This window comes from Scyliorhinus torazame, chromosome 1 (genome assembly GCF_047496885.1).
Source record: "Scyliorhinus torazame isolate Kashiwa2021f chromosome 1, sScyTor2.1, whole genome shotgun sequence".
Taxonomy (NCBI): Eukaryota; Metazoa; Chordata; class Chondrichthyes; order Carcharhiniformes; family Scyliorhinidae; genus Scyliorhinus; species Scyliorhinus torazame.
In genome coordinates this window covers 376,751,910-376,768,600 of record NC_092707.1, presented here as the reverse complement: position 1 = coordinate 376,768,600, position 16,691 = coordinate 376,751,910, and the positions used below count along the sequence as shown (strand labels likewise).

The 16,691-nt window shown below is 42.5% G+C and overlaps 1 protein-coding gene across 1 annotated transcript in view; it reads left to right on the top strand.

Moving 5' to 3' along the window:
• adpgk2 (ADP-dependent glucokinase 2) overlaps positions 1 to 16,691 on the top strand; it is a 53,849-nt gene that overhangs the window by 18,810 nt on the left and 18,348 nt on the right. The window contains exon 3 of the mRNA XM_072511777.1: positions 11,322 to 11,512. Within this exon, the coding sequence (XP_072367878.1) occupies positions 11,322 to 11,512 (191 nt within the window). The remainder of the gene's footprint in view (positions 1 to 11,321; positions 11,513 to 16,691) is intronic.

Here is a 16,691-nt window from a genome sequence, read left to right as displayed (position 1 = left end):
GGCTGTGTTATTCCATCTCTGCAGTTTAAGTCCATTTATACACAAAAGTTGGAAAATATGTTATGAAGAGGTTAGAAGGAGGTTGCAGACACAGTCCTAGAAAGGTTAACTGGGTGGGTAACAATCTGGCAGATAGAATATAATGTGGAAAAATATGAAGTTGTTTACTTTGCTAGGAAGAATAAAAAGGCAGAGTACTAAATGGAAAGTGACTGCAGTATTCTGAGGTGCAGAGATCTCTAGTTGTTCTCGTGCAATGCTTTTCCAAAGTGGGGGTGGGTCGCAGAATGATGTAAAATGGATCGCCAAAAAGTCTCCAAAACTGATCCCCAAAGATCGCCTGACCTTTTTCCCTGGGTCAATTCTTGCTGCAGCACAGTGTATGACCACATGAGGATGTAGAGGCTGGTGCCGTGGCGTTTCTTACCTTCCTGTGTCACTGTTACAGCCACTGACATAGCCTCTTGCAGCGACTCCTGTTTCTGGAGCAGCTGATTGGCCAGGTTAGCCAGCACCTGCTCTTACAACTGAAGAATTTGAAAGAAGAAAAATCAATTATCTTTAAATTTCTTTCCTGAAGAGATACTCCTTCTGCTCAAGAGTTAATTTCCAGTCGTGCTTCACACTCGTTTTTTCCATGCTTGCATCTCCCACCCAAAACCATGCTTACTGGAATATGTTTCCACAAGTACCCCAGTCAGCAACTCTTAGCCGCAGTACTCCCATTTACAAGATTTAGCAGATAATTCCTGTGTATCCTGTGGGAATCTCCGCCTTTCAGTTGGTCTATTGTTACAAAGCTGATTCATGTTTGTCCCATTATGAACTTGGCTCTGGGGCAACGGGTATGGGTTTGGGAGCACCATCCAGCTCCGTCAGGGGGAAATGCATTTGTTCAAGTACAGCTCGTAGGAAGCACAGAGTCATTGATCACGCAAAGAGACCGACTTCAGGGTTCACGTTCTGAATCGGATGCATGTTGAATCGGATGCATGTTTAATGTGAGGCCATTGTTAACATTGTCAATGAACCTTGAATTTCTGTTACTATTAACATTGTCAGTGTTGGTTGAATTTAAAAAAAAAACATTTAAAAAAAAATATTTTTTATTAAGGTTTTTTAACAACACAATTTTTCCCCTTACAAACAGTAACCCCCCCCCCCCGTAACAAAATAACGCAAAATCTCCCTGAGCAAGATATATACATGGCAAGATGGTATATTTACATAGCTTTATACACTGGCTCTTGGCCGCACGTACCGTTTCCCTCCCACCTTCCATGCCATCTCCCGCTCGTCCATCCCCTCAAACAATCTCTCGTTTTCCCCCCCCCCCCGCCCCCCAGGGTTGAATTTTTGTTACTCTTAATTCTGTCACTCTTAACCTATGTTTAAAGTTGTGCTATGCATGCATAAGGGGCTCGATGTATATTTAAAATGGGGAGCTGCTCTCCGTTCGCTTTCCGAGATCAGTCGGCCTCGGTGGGACTGACTGCGATCAATGGTGATCCACCTTCCTTCCCCATTAGCCCCAAATCTAGGTGTTTCCCCAAGCATTCCCTCATTTCCCCCTTCAAACACGAGGAATCTGTGATCACTTAGCTGTGCAGAGATTTTTATTACAAGTTATTTAGATCTCCATATAACAAAAAATAGAAAATGTTTTTATTTACAATTTTTTACATTTAATAATACAGAAGTGCCAACAATGAATGTGACATTTTAAAAAGTAACCATGGAGAATCCTATTGTGAACGTGGCGTGGGTAATGCGAGTCGGCCATTTTGTAAAAGTGGGTTGCCGGGGGAAAAAATTAGAAAAACACTTCTAGTGCATGGGTAACCAAACATTGGCATGGAGGTTAAGCATGTAATCAAAGGCTAATGGAATGCTTCAAAGAGTGAGTGGTTATTTGATTGAAGTACATAAAATCCTGAATGGTCTTGGTAAGGTAGACGTAGAAAGGATGTTTCCTCTTGTCCAGATGAGTCTAGAACTAGGGGGCACTGCTTTAAAATTAGCGATCGCCCTTATAGGACCGGTGAGGAGATGTTTTTCCTGATGGTTGTGCACCCTGGGGTGGTTGCATATTTTTAAGGCAGAGGTAGATTCTTGTTAGGCAAGAAAACCAAAGGTTGTCTGGGTTGTTGGGAATGCAGAACATGTGAAACAAATCAGCCATGATCTTATTGAATGGCGGAGCAAACTGGAAATGCCGAATGGCCTACTTCTGCTCCTATTTTGTATATTTATGTAAAATGCTCAGCATCACTGTCTGAAATTTGCCAACTCGCTGTGGATCAGTGATTTGGCCTGGACCCTCCTCACTGGTATATGTCAGTTCTTTACCATGGAATGCATTTTTATAATAAACTAAAACACGCCTAGATTATTTGTGTTCAATAAACACTACGTCAAATTACTGATCCCCCAAAACTAATACTGTTCAATTGCTCAATAATTCAATAATATTTCTGATTCTCTCATGAATTGTTCACACCAGTTGCCTTGCCGAGCATTATTTTCCCTATGTTCATGACTGTCTGGTTAGTTGTTAAATCCAAATTGAATATACATTGTTTCATCTTCTAAGCTGCAATTGGGAATCAATTGAATTTATGTATTTTAATCATGTCTCCTTGGAGCCTTTACTGTTTTCTTTTAGTTCAGATGCTTTTTTTCAAGGTTTCTTTTTGGTTGCCTTTTCTACGTTGCATCCATTGCCCTTCTTAGTATGGCAGTGAAAATTGGTCTTGTTATTCAAATTTGCACTCGTATGCGTGCGTTGCATAGACTCACTACTGACTTTTGGAATTTGTACTTTGCCCCTCTGCCTACTCCAAAGTAAACTCTGAATTTAGCCATGCGAAATGCCATTTCACACTCATTAAATGCGCCTTCCCAACTGTGCCCAAACTGTTTTGTGTTTGGTTTTCCTGTTGCTATCTGTAAACCTAAAGCTTTGTTCGATTTCCAGCTCCAGTTTGTTTACAAAAGTAGTGTGAATATTCCTGCTGATCCTCTGACAAATCACAGCGACTGTTTTCCATGTTGGAGCAGTTCCATTCATAACCAACTATTTGCATTCTTGCACCTAACTACACCTGTGGCCTAATTGATTATTAAGCAAGGCATTTGATGACGTGCTGCATCTAAATATACCCAATCAGAATTTCCTTTGTTAACATTAAACTATAGCGCCACAAAAGATAAAATATACCCGTGTTCACGGGAGCATTTTTAAAGCAAATTCACACTTTTGGTTGATGTCACCAAGCGGCAGCATGAAGATAGGAAGACTTTTTTAAATCATTCATGGGATGTGGACGTTGCTGGCCAGCCCAGTATTTCTAGCTCTTCCCTAATTACCCTGGAGAAGGTGGTGGTGAGCTGTCTCTTTGAACCACTGCAGTCCCTGAGGCTGTATAATGAAATGAAAATCGCTTATTGTCACAAGTAGGCTTCAAATGAAGTTACTTTGAAAAGCCCCTAGTCGCCACATTCCAGCGCCTGTTCGGGGAGGCTGGTACGGGAATTGAACCGTGCTGCTGGCCTGCCTTGGTCTGCTTTCAAAGCCAGCGATTCTCCATTTGGAATATTGTGAGCAGTTTTGGGTCCCATATCTAAGGAAGGATGTGCTGGCCAATGTCTTTTGCGTTTATTTAGGCTTTTCACCACTGCTGGATGTCCCAAAGTGCTTTACACTTGTTGACTTCACTTCAAAAGCATTTCACAGTTGCAATGCAGGAAATAAAGCAGCTAAAGAAGTCTGCAAACTCCCACAAGTAAGTAAAGTCGCCATAGTCCCAGATAGCGTCACAGAGGTTTACAGCATAGAAACAGGCCGTTCGGCCCAACTTGTCCATGCCGCCCAGTTTTTATCTCTAAGCTAGCCTAATTGCCTGAGTTTTGCCCATATTCCTCTATACCCATATAACTGTCAGTGCTTTTTAAAAGACAAAATTGTACCCGTCATTGCTATTGCCTCTGGCAGCTCTTCCAGACACTCAACCACCCTCAGTGAAAAAATTGCCCCTCTGGAACCTTTTGTCTCTCTCCCCTCTCCGCTTAAATGATGCCCTCTAGTTTTAGACTCCCCTATCTTTGGGAAGAGATATTGACTATCTACCTTACCTATGCCCCTCATTATTTTATTGACCTCTATAAGATCATCCCAAAGCCATTGGGTTCCAGGGAAAAAAGTCCCAGTCTATCCAGCCTCTCCTTATAACTCAAATCATCAAGTCCTGGTAGCATCCTAGTAAATCTTTTCTGCACTTTTTCTAGTTTGATATCCTTTCTATAATAGGGTGATCAGATCTGTACCCAGTATTCCAAGTGTGGCCTTACTAATGTCTTGTACAACTTTAACAAGACGTCCCAACTCCTGTATTCCGTGCTGTGACCAATGAAACCAAGCATGCCGAATGCCTTCTTCACCACCCTGTCCACCTGTGACTCCACTTTCAAAGAGCTATGAACCTGTACTCCTAGATCTTTGTTCTGTAACTCTTCCCAACAACCTACCATTAACCGAGTAGGTCCTTACCCGATTCGATCTACCAAAATGCAACACCTCACATTTATCTAAATTAAACTCCCATCTGCCATTCATCGGCCCACTGGCCCAATTGATCGAGATCCCATCACAATCCTTTTTATAAAAAAATAAATAAATTTAGAGTAACCAATTCATTTTTTCCAATTAAGGGACAATTTAGCATGGCCAATCCATCTACCCTGCGCATCTTTGGATTGTGGGGGCGAAACCCACGCAGACACGGGGAGAATGTGCAAACTCCACACGGACAGTGACCCAGAGCCAGGATCGAACCTGGGACCTCGACGCCGTGAGGCAGCAGCGCTAACCACTACGCCACCGTGCTGCCCTATCCCGTTGAAATCCTAGATTACCTTCTACATTGTCCACTATGCCACCAATCTTGGTGTCATCTTCAAACATACTAACCGTGCCTCCTAAATTCTCATCCAAATCTTTAATATAAATAACAAATAACAGTGGATCCAGCATTGATACCTGAGGCACCCTACTGGTCACAGGCCTCCAGTTTGAAAAACAGCCCTCTGCAACCACCCTTTGTCTTCTGCCGTCAAGCCAATTTTGTATCCAATTGGCTACCTCACCTTGGATCTTGTGAGATTTAACTTTCTGCAGCAACCTACCATGTGTTCCCTTGTCAAAGGTCTTGGCAAAGTCCATCTAGACAACGTTGATTGCACTGCCCTCATCTATCTTCTTGGTTACCCCTTCAAAAACCTCAATCAAATTTGTGAGACATGATTTTCCACTCTCAAAGCCAAGCTGACTGTCCCTAATCAGTCCTTGCCTTTCTAAATGCCTGTAGATCCTGTCTTTCAGAATGCCTTCTAACAACTTGCCCATTACAGACGTTAGGCTCACCGGTCTGTAATTCACAGGCTTTTCCCTGAAGCCCTTAAACAAAGGCACAATATTTGCTACCCTCCAATCTTCAGGCACCTCACCAGAGGCTGTCGATGATTTCAAATATTGCTGCTAGGGGGCCTGCAATTTCCTCCCAAGCCTCCCACAACGTCCTGGGATATGTTTCATCAGGCCCCGGGGGATTTATCTACCTTGATGTGCTTTAAGACTTGCAGCACCTCGTTCTCTGTAATATGTACACTCCTCAAGACATCACTATTTATTTCCCTACATCCATGCCTTTCTCAACAGTAAATACCAATGTACAATATTCGTTTGAGATCTCAACCATCTCTTGTGGATCCGCACATAGATGACCTTGTAGATCCTTAAGAGGCCCTACTCTCTCTCGCTAGTTACTCTTTTGCCTTTTATGTATTTGTGGAAGCTCTTTGGATTCTACTTTGCCTTTTCAGCCAAATCAATCTCATATCCCTTTTTTGCCCTCCTGATTTCTCTCTTAATTCTACTCTGACAACCTCTATACCTTTAAGACATGGATGTTTAAACAATGTATCTTGAAGAAAACAGTGATGTCATAGTGGGTGGAGCTCAGCTCAGTTCAGCCATTTTGCAGTCTGTGTTTTGCAGGTTTTTAGTTTCAGTTTTGAAAAAAAGTGCCTGGTGGTTTTGCTGAGAGCAGTTTAAAAGTAGAAAGCCAGTTTGAGACAGCAGCTTGGGCGTCGCTGTGTGTGTCCAGAGAGCTGCAGGAAAAAAACAAGGTGCTGGAGCTGAAATCAACCAAGCTAATATATCTCTGCCATTCTACAGAAAATATATATATCCTTTAACCTGATGTGATACTGTTTAAAGGTGTTAAGTCTCTTGGCAGTTTGAAGGAACATTTTAAGGAAGTATTTACTGTTGCAATATTTTCTGAGTTATCTTTGAAGTAAGGGGTGTTAAGAGATCCAATGTTTATTTAAGATGTTAAGTTGAGTTCATGGAATAAACAGTGTTTTGTGTTTAAAAACCCATGTGTCCATAATTGTAATCCCACACCTAGGGAAAAAGCCGTGTGCTCGGAAAAGCAACAAATATATTAAAGGGAGAGGTTGGTTGAACTCCATGATACATTTTGGGGTTCTGAAAATGCCTCGCCCATAACATTACTCTGAACCCTGGTTAACACCAACCCTTTGCTTCCAAAAGACTCTCCCAATCAACTTTTTTAAGTTTCTGTCTAATACCATCAAAATTAGCCTTGCTCCAATTTAGAATTTTAACTTTTGGGCCAGATCTATCATTCTCCATAGCTATCTTAAAACAAATGGAATTATGGTCACTGGTCCCAAAGTGATCTCTCATTAACACTTCTGTCACCTGCCCTTATTTCCCAAGAGGAGGTCAAGATTTGCCCCCTCACTAGTTGGGCCATCCACGTGCTGAATGAGAAATTCCTCCTGAATACACAACAAATTTCTCTCCATCCAAGCCCCTAATGCTATGGCTGTCCCAGTCAATGTTGGGAATGTTAAAAGTTCCCAACTATTACCACTTAATTTTTCTTGCAGCCATCTGTAATCGCCGTGCATATTTGCTCCTCAATTTCCCACTGACTATTTGGGGGCCTGTAGTACAATCCTATCAAAGTGAATGGGTCCAGTAAGGCTAAGAGAAATTCTTCTTATTTTTCACTTCTACCCATTTTTCAGTTCTACCCATATAGATTCAGTGGGCGAACCCTCGGATATATCCCCTCTCAGTACTGCTGTGGCATTCTCCCTAATCCCCCTCCTCTCTTACCTCCTGTTCCATCTTTCCTATAGCATCTGTACCCTGGAACATTGAGCTGTCAGTCCTGGCCCTCTTAGCCATGTTTCAGTAATAGCTATAATATGTACCCATCCAGGCTCTGAGTTCATCTGCCTTGCCCATCAGGCCTCTTGAATTGAAATAAATGCAGTTTCATCTCTCTGCCCTGCTTTCTCAGACCACCTGTCCAGTCATGTTTTGTACACTGTTCTGTATTTTATTTCTCTTAGCCTTACTGGACCCGTTCACTGAGTTCTCCACTGTCTCTGTACTCTGAACTGTGGCCCTTTTTGATTTTTGACTTTGGTTTCTCTGCTTTTATACTTCTCCCCTTAATGCCTTTTGTTTCTGGCACCACTTTGCTTCCCTCTGACTTCCTCATCGGTTCCCATCCACCTGCCATATTAGTTTAAACGATCCCCAACAGCACTAGCAAGCACTCGCCCTCTGACATTGGTTCCAGTCCTGCCCAGGTGCAGACCGTCCTGTTTGTACTGGACCCACCTCCTCCCCCAGAACTGGTTCCAATGTCCCAGGAATTTTGAACAAGATGAACTCTGAGGAAGTATGAAGGGAGAGAAACTAGAAAAAGAGGTGAATTCCGGGCTAGGGCAGCAACAAACCTTTGAGGAAGTTTGGTCCAGTGGGCTGGTGGAATGGAGGGAAGTGACAGAGACTGCTGATTGGCCTGAACCTTAGTGATAAAGAAGTCCAGGAGTGGTTTCCTCCCACAAGTCCTGAAAGATGTGCTGTTAGGTGAATTGAACATTCTGCATTCTCCCTCTGTGTACCCGAACAGGCGCCGGAGTGTGGCGACTAGGAGATTTTCACAGTGGCTTCATTGCAGTGTTAATGTAAGCCTACTTGTGATAATAATAAAGATTATTATTATTATTATTATTAGAAAGCCAGAGAGCATGTGTGAGGAGTTGAGATGGAAGTCATTTGGTGAAGTGGTTAACAGATGGAAGCAATAAAGATATGCTAACTTTTTTTTTATTGCACTTTGGGCATTGGAGAATGAGATTTTAAATGAGAGTTGGGAGGGGTGGCACAATTAACTAAAAGGAAGAAAAAGTGTAATTGGAATTGGGCCAATATGTGATTTGATGTTAAGAACCACATTGCCCTCGTGACAATTAGGCTGATGGATATAGTCTGGCAGAAATGCTTTATTTAAGAGGAAGATTTCATTGCCCTTCAACCAGGTTTCTAAGGCTATAATGCAGGTGCAACGATCTGCAATCAGTTCATAGATGGCAAGGCCCTTGTTTATAACTGAACAGTTAATCTTAGGGAGATGTAGAGAGGGTGGTGAGATCCACTGGCAGAGTTGATGGGGACAGCAGTGGGTTGCACAGGAGGGAAATTGCAAGCTGGGTGATAATTCTGATGAGCTAATGGTAGAGTCCTTCCTTTTAGAATCATAGAATCATAGAAGTTTACAGCATGGAAACAGGCCCTTCGACCCAACCAGTCCATGCCGCCCAGTTTTTTACCATTAAGCTAGTCCCAGTTGCCCGCACTTGGCCCATAACCCTCTATACCCATCTTACCCATGTAACCATCTAAATGCTTTTTGAAAGACACAATTGTACCCGCTTCTACTACTACCTCTGGCAGCCCATTCCAGACACTCACTACCCTCTGAGTGAAGAAATTGCCCCTCTGGGCCCTTCTGAATCTCTCCCCTCTCACCTTAAACCTATGCCCTCTAGTTTTAGACTCCCCTACCTTTGGGAAAAGATGTTGACTATCTACCTTATCTATGCCCCTCATTATTTTATAGACCTCTATAAGATCACCCCTAAGCCTCCTACGCTCCAGGGAAAAAAGTCCCAGTCTATCCAGCCTCTCCTTATAACTCAAACCATCAAGTCCCGGCAACATCCTAGTAAATCTTTTCTGCACTCTTTCTAGTTTAATAATATCCTTTTGATTTCCTTTAGTTCCCATTTCTTTTCTCTTTTTTGTTTTTTGCCCATGGACCTATAATTGGAAAGTGTCTTTTAAGCAGTGGACTCTAGCTGAAGCAGTCTGCTGGTCAGGAGCTCTCGCTCTCACTGCAGTCCGCCTGAGTGATTGTCCCTGCGTTTTGGATTCCCCGACCAATGGAAACAATCTCCGGAAAGGGGACCAACCATTTAAGGCTGCAATGAGGCAACATTTCTTCACTCAAACGGTTGTGAATCTCTGAAATTCTCTATCTCAGAAGGTTGTAAATGCTCCGTCATTGAATACATTTAAGGCTGAGGTAGACAAAAGTTTGGTCTTTCAAGGAATTGAGGGATATGGGGAACAGGTGGGAAAATGGAGTTGAGGCTCAAGATCAGCCATGATCTATTGAATGGCAGAGCAGGCTCAAGGCCATGTGGTGCACTCCTGCTTCTATTTCTTATGTTCCTATGGTGGGATAACGTTGGCAAAGTCATTATGGAGCATCAATGAGCTGTTGTCATCATTTGGAGATGGGTATAAGAAGTGACATCAGAATTATTGGAGAGTAGAATATCAGAGGAAGCACTGTTTTTTGTGGGAATTGAAATACGGGAGGCCTGCAGAATCAGTTGCAGGGCAGAAAGATAATAGAAAAGTTAGAGGTTACCCTTGAGGTGTAACGATGCTGGAGATTTGTACTCAGCTGAAGTTGGGAATGGACTGAAGCCCCCAAAAAATAATATGGCCAGTGGTCAATCACGGGCACAATAAGTGATAAAAATCCCAGTCGTGGGAGGGCTCTGGACTGATTTTGGTATCTGCTACTGTGAGGCCCCCTTGCATGTAATCTATTCAGACTTGGTAACTTATCTTACTTTAACTTAACCCATAAACCTTATCTGAAATTTATATTTCTTTTACTACTTCTTCCATACTTTAAAAATAATTGATGGGTTCTTCAGCCTTATAATTAAGGACGTAGAGCTTAAAACTAAAGATGGAATGCTATAGCAATGCAAAGGCTGCAGTTTAGAGTAACATTTCGGGCTTCTTTCTTATTGTACCATTTGACCATTGTGTTCAGTGACCTATATTGATTCCTGATTAAGCAATGCATTGTTTTTAACATTCCCATCCTTGTTTTCAAATCCCCCCCCCCTCCTCCAATGTTCCTATCTCCTCTTTTGGCCCAAAATCCTGCTGATATCTGCACTCCCCTGGTTTCTTGTGCATTCTCAATTTTAATTGCTTTACCTTTGGCAGCCATGCCTTTAGTAACTGAGGGTTCTGTATCTCGCTTTCATTGTCCAATTGTCTGCACATCTATCCCGATACCCACTTCCATAGCCCAGCGTCAAATTTAGTTTGGTTTTAGATTTAAGGTAAGGGTCAGGAGGTTCATGGGGGATGTGTAGAAAAGATTTTTCACCGGGGGCTTGGTTAGAATCTGGAACTCAAAGCTTGAAAGTGTGATTGAGGTATGAACCCTCACAACATTTAAGTATTTAGATGAGCACTTTAGCATACAAGTTTACAGGCCCAAGTGCTGGAATATGGGATTAGAATAGATAGGTGCTTGATGGGTGGCGTGGACACGATGGTTCCATGCTGTAAAAGCTCTGACTTTATAGCCCCTGTGGATTGCCTTTGAATGTTTTATAAATGTTAAAGGTGATTGAGTGGTGTGTTTTTGGTCAAAGGATACCAAGGCTCAGATGATACTTGCTTTGATGTGAGACGTGGGGTGATCTAGAGAAACTGGGGCTCTTTTCATTAAAACAAGATTTGATGGTGATATTAAATATTATGAATAATTATGAATGTTTTTTGCATCGGGGCAGCAATATTTCCACAACTTAATTGAATTGCTAACTAGATATAAATTTATGGCAGGTAAACAAATAATGGGTGTACTCAGGAGAACATTTAATGTCAAGTGTGAGGACATGGGTGTGCCCTACCAGAAACACAGAAGGCAGAATTCTAATACCATTTAAAACAGAAGAGTAAATATTTAAAAAAACTAATAAAGGTATGGGGAACAAGGCTGAATTTGAGGCGCAGCAAAAGCACCAAGGGCCAAGTAGTACCCTCCCATCTTATTAAAATTCTAATTATCCTATTCTCAAAAAAAAGGCAAAATTATGTTTATTTTTATTTTCAGACGTTTTATTTCCAATGAAACATTGTTTCGTAAGTTGGTGAAAGCCACCCAGAGTCTCCCTCGAGTACGATGGTCATTAGGTGGAAATGCACCGGTCATGGCAAATCGCCTTGCCAAGGAGGGGTGTGAAGTGCTCATGGGAAGTCGACTTACGCCTGACCTTATTGAGGTCCTTCAGGAGCATGTGACCGGTCTGTACCTATAAAGTAATATTTGACTTTAAATTCACTTATCTAATCTTGGGAACACCATTAGCAGCTTAGTACAGCACATTCAATTGACCAAACATCCCAAAGGGCCTCACTGATGCATGTAAGAAAATCATGTTGTGACTAAGAAAGTGGATTGTATGGGAAAGCCTGATTTTGACACAATGGGGTTTGAAGTTTTTAAGTTGCTCAACAAGGCTTTGGGAGCGTGTTCCCCAAAAGGTGAAACTACTAATGTTTTCTGTCATGAATGACTGGCTGAGTAATATAGTCAGAAGGTCCACATTTGAGAGGGGTCTTCCGACTGAAGGAGCTCTTCGAGATATAGTGCAGCTTGACCTTGGAGGGCTTTATAGAAAAAGAAATGAGAACTTTAAAATTAATGGATTGGGACAGAGACCCAGTGAAGCATGTGAGCATATCTTAATGCAAGGCAGGGCCCAAGTTGCAGAGTTTTGCACAAGGCAAAGTTTATGGAGAGCAGTGGGTGGAAGGTCAACAAGGAAAGCTTTGGGGTAGTTGAATTTGGTAGTAACAAAAGCTTATTAAGATTTTGGGGATGAAGGCTTTATCTTGTTAATAAAAGTCTTTAATATAATACAGCAAATTTGGAATAGAAGGTTTTGGTGCAGGGTGACCGGCAGGGAAGCACAGTGGGAGTGGTGGTGCAGGGAAGAGATTTCGAGAATATGACTGATTCACGGCTTGGGAAGAGGTTATGTGATTAACTCATCATGCAAGACACTAATTGGATGGTGGAAACACAAATTTCTAGATGAAAAAGAAGTCCATATAATTAACTTTCTAATATTCAGTTTACAACCTCATGTATACTATGAGAACATGTTACAATTCTGAAGTAAGGTACTTTTAACTGGAATAGGGCAAAATAAAATAGTAGATGAGCTTGAACTGTTCTGGTGTACCTCCTAGTGACCATTTTGTGGCAGTTGACAGGCCCTGGAGATCAATGTCATGTTCAGGAATAGAGCAGGAAAAAAGAAGAGAACCCTTGAAACTTGTTTAGAAAATACAATAATCAGTAGAATGAGCATGTGTATTTTGTTCTTTGTATCAAGGTGGCAGCTGACCTGTTCTTATAGCTACAGTATTTATATGGCTAGTCCAGTTCAGTTTCTGGTCAATGGAAATCCTCAGGATGTTGATTGTGGGTGATCCAGTGATGATAATACCATTGAATGTCAAGGAGCTATGGTTAGATCCTCTCTTGTTTAAGATGGTCATTGCCTGGAACTTGTGTGGCATGACTGTTACTTGCCACTTGCCAGCCTAAGCCTTGGTGTTGACCAGGTCTTACTGCATTTGGACATGGACTGCTTCAGTATCTGAGGAGTCACAAATGGTGCTGAACATTGTGTAGTCATCAGCGAACATTCTCACTCTGACGTTATGATGGAAGGAAGATCATTGATGAAGGAGCTGAAGATGATTGGGCCTAGGTCACCATCCTGAGGAACTCCTGCAGTGATGTCCCGGGACTGAGATAACTGACCTCCAACACCACTGTACTAGGTCTGAGTCCAACCAGTGGAGAGTTTCCCCCCACCCCTTATTCCCATTACTCCAGTTTTGCCAGGGCTCCTTAATGCCACACAATCAAATACTGCCTTGATGTCAAAGGCAGTCACTCTCCTCTGGATTTCAGCTCTTTTGTCCATGTTTGAACCAGGACTGTAATGGGGTCACGAGCTGAGCGACTCTGTCTCCTGGCAGAACCCAAAGTGAGTAGAGTAAGTTATCGCTGAGTAAGTGCCACTTGTGAGCGCTGTTGATGATCCCTTCCATCTCTTTACTGGTGATCCAGAATATGCTGATGGGGTGAATTTGTCTTATTTCTTGTGTACGGAGCATATCTGGGCAATTACCCACATTGCTGGGTAGATGACAGCATTGTAGCTGTTCTGAAACAGCTTGGCTAGGAGTGTGACAGCCTGCTGTAACTAAACCTGCCTAGTTTCAGCCTTGTAATTCTAACCCGTTTCTAACCAAGGAAGAGATTTTTAATATTTAGCAGATAAAGGTGCTAGCATCTCTTGTCTTTTGAAATTATTTTAAGATCTTCTTACAGCCACACTTAACTATTGAGGCATGGGCCTGAAATGTGATTTGACTCCAGGGTTGCGATAATGATGCCCTCATATCCAATATTCCTTTTTAAAAATAGTGGCTGTGCCCAGCCCTTTACATGTTTCTGTGTGGCCATGCACCTGAGTTATTTATTATAAAACAAGACCTGCACAGTATATTTCAGACTGCTGTGTGGCCATGTAACTTTGAGCATTGCTGTGTGGGAGTGTATAGTTGTCTCCCACTCTAGTTTTTTCTCTCCCACTCTTTCTACATCCCCAAATCCAATCAGTCAATCCCATAATTTTTGCCAGGTCCAGTAAGATCATGAGAAATAATAGCAGGAGTAGCCAATTTGGAACATTTGAACCTGCTTTGCCATTCGATAAGGTCATACCTGAGGGATTGTGGCTTTAACTTCACTTCTGTTGGATCCCCAAAACTCTTCACTCCCTTGTTGATCAAAAATCTGTCCAACTTGAATATATTCAATGACCCAGCCTCTACTGCTCTCTGGAAGAGAATTCCCAGTACTAAAAACCCTCCGAAGAAATTCCTCATCGCTGTCTTTAATAGGAGGCCACTTATTTTTAAGCTGTACAACTGTGTTCTTGATTTTCCCCCATGAGAGGAAACCTCCTCCCAGCATATACCCTGCCAAGCCCCCTCCGAACTTCAAGTCCAATAAGACCACCCCTCATGTTATCTAAATTTCTATGAGTATGGGCACAAATTGCTCCATCTTTCCTCCTAATTCATTCCAGGAATCAGCCTGGTGAACCTTCTCTGCACTGCGCCTGATGCAAATAGACCCCTCCTTGAGTAAGGAAAACTACCGTGCAGAGTACTCCAGGTGTGATGTAACCGATGTCCTATACAGCTGCAGCAGGACCTCCTTGCTTCCATACCCCCCCCCCCCCCCCCACCCCCCCCCCCCCCCCCCCCCCCCCCCCCCCGCAATAAAAGTCAAGGTTCTGTTTCCTCCCTAATTACTTGCTCTACCTGCATACTAACCGTTTGTGATTTCATGCCCTACCAGGCAGCAGTGCAGTCCGACCAGGCAGCAGTGCAGTCAGACCAGGCAGCAGTGCAGTCAGACCAGGCAGCAGTGCAGTCCGACCAGGCAGCAGTGCAGTCCGACCAGGCAGCAGTGCAGTCCGACCAGGCAGCAGTGCAGTCCGACCAGGCAGCAGTGCAGTCCGACCAGGCAGCAGTGCAGTACATTTGAATGCCATGTAGGGGGTTAATATATTATTTAATGCTGAAGTTGCAGAAACGTTAGCCTGAGAGTGCTTCTGAAGTCTGAAGTTCCAGAGTTCTGCGATTAATCAATGTGCCCTCACAGATTGTGGGAAATGGAGTTCAGGAAATTTGTAATATCTTTGACCTGTTATTACTGATGCTCTTGTCTTCTTTGTTCTATCAAAGTATTTTTAGGCTACTGATGACAATGAAACTGCTAAAATTTCCTTGAAACAAGGAAAATTAGGAGAAAGGGTAAGAGGAAAAATAATTTGCGAAAAGTTACTGATCAAGGTGTTAGGATTCATAACAAAGACATAAAAAACAGCATAAGTGTACTTTACCTGAATGCTCGTAGTATACGGAATAAGGTGAATGAGTTGATGGCGCAAATCATCGTGAATGACTATGATTTAGTGGCCATTACTGAAACATGGTTAAAGGATGGTCACGACTGGGAGTTAAATATCCAAGGGTATCAAACTATACGAAAGGATAGAATGGACGGTAAGGGCGGTGGTGTAGCTTTGTTGTTTAAGGATGGCATCCGGGCTGGTAAGGGATGATATTGGTGCTATGGAGGACAAGGTTGAATCAATTTGGGTGGAAATCAGGAATAGTAAAGCGAAAAGGTCACTGATAGGAGTAGTCTATAGGCCACCAAATAGTAACAGGATGGTAGGGCAGGCAATAAGCAAAGAAATAACGGATGCATGTAGAAATAGTACAGCGGTTATCATGGGGGATTTTAATCTACATGTCGATTGGTTTAACCAGGTTGGTAAAGGCAGCCTTGAGGTGGAGTTTATAGAATGTATCCGAGATAATTTCCTGGAACAGTATGTAATGGAACCTACAAGGGAACAAGCGGTCCTAGATCTGGTCCTGTGTAATGAGGCAGGATTGATTAATGATCTCATAGTTCAGGATCCTCTTAGAAGGAGCGACCACAAATATGGTGGAATTTAAAATGCAGTTGGAGGATGACAAGGTAAAATCAAACACTCGTGTTTTGTGCTTAAACAAAGGCGTTTACAATGGGATGAGAGAAGAACTAGCTAAGGTAGACTGGGAGCAAAGACTTCACGGTGAAGCAGTTGAGGAACAGTGGAGAACATTCTGAGCGATCTTTCACAGTGTTCAGAAAAGGTTCATACCGACAAAAAAGAAAGACGGTAGAAAGGGGAAAAATCGACCGTGGATATCTAAGGAGGTGAGGTAGAGTATCAAATTGAAGGAAAAAACATACAAAGTGGCAAAAATTAGTGGGAGACTAGAGGACTGGGAAGTCTTTAGGGGACAACAGAAAGCTACTAAAAAGGCTATAAAGAAGAGTAAGGTAGACTATGAAAGTAAACTGGCTCAGAACATAAAAGCAGATAGTAAAAGCTTCTATAAATATATAAGACAAAAAAGAGTGGCTAAGGTAAATATTGGTCCTTTGGAAGATGAGAAGGGAGATTTAATAATAGGAGACGGGGAAATGGCTGAGGAGCTGAACAGGTTTTTTGGGTCAGTCTTCACAGTGGAAGACACAAATAACATGCCAGTGACTGATGGAAATAAAGATATGATAGGTGAGGACCTTGAGATGTTTGTAATCACTCAGGAGGCAGTATTGAGCAAGCTAATGGGGCTAAAGGTAGACCAGTCTCCTGGCCCTGATGGGATGCATCCCAGAGTGTTAAAAGAGATGGCTAGGGAAATTGTAAACGCACTAGTGATAATTTATCAAAATTCACTAGACTCTGGGGTGGTCCCAGAGGATTGGAAAGTAGCAAACGTGACACCACTGTTTCAAAAAGGAGGTCGGCAGAAAGCGGGTAATTAT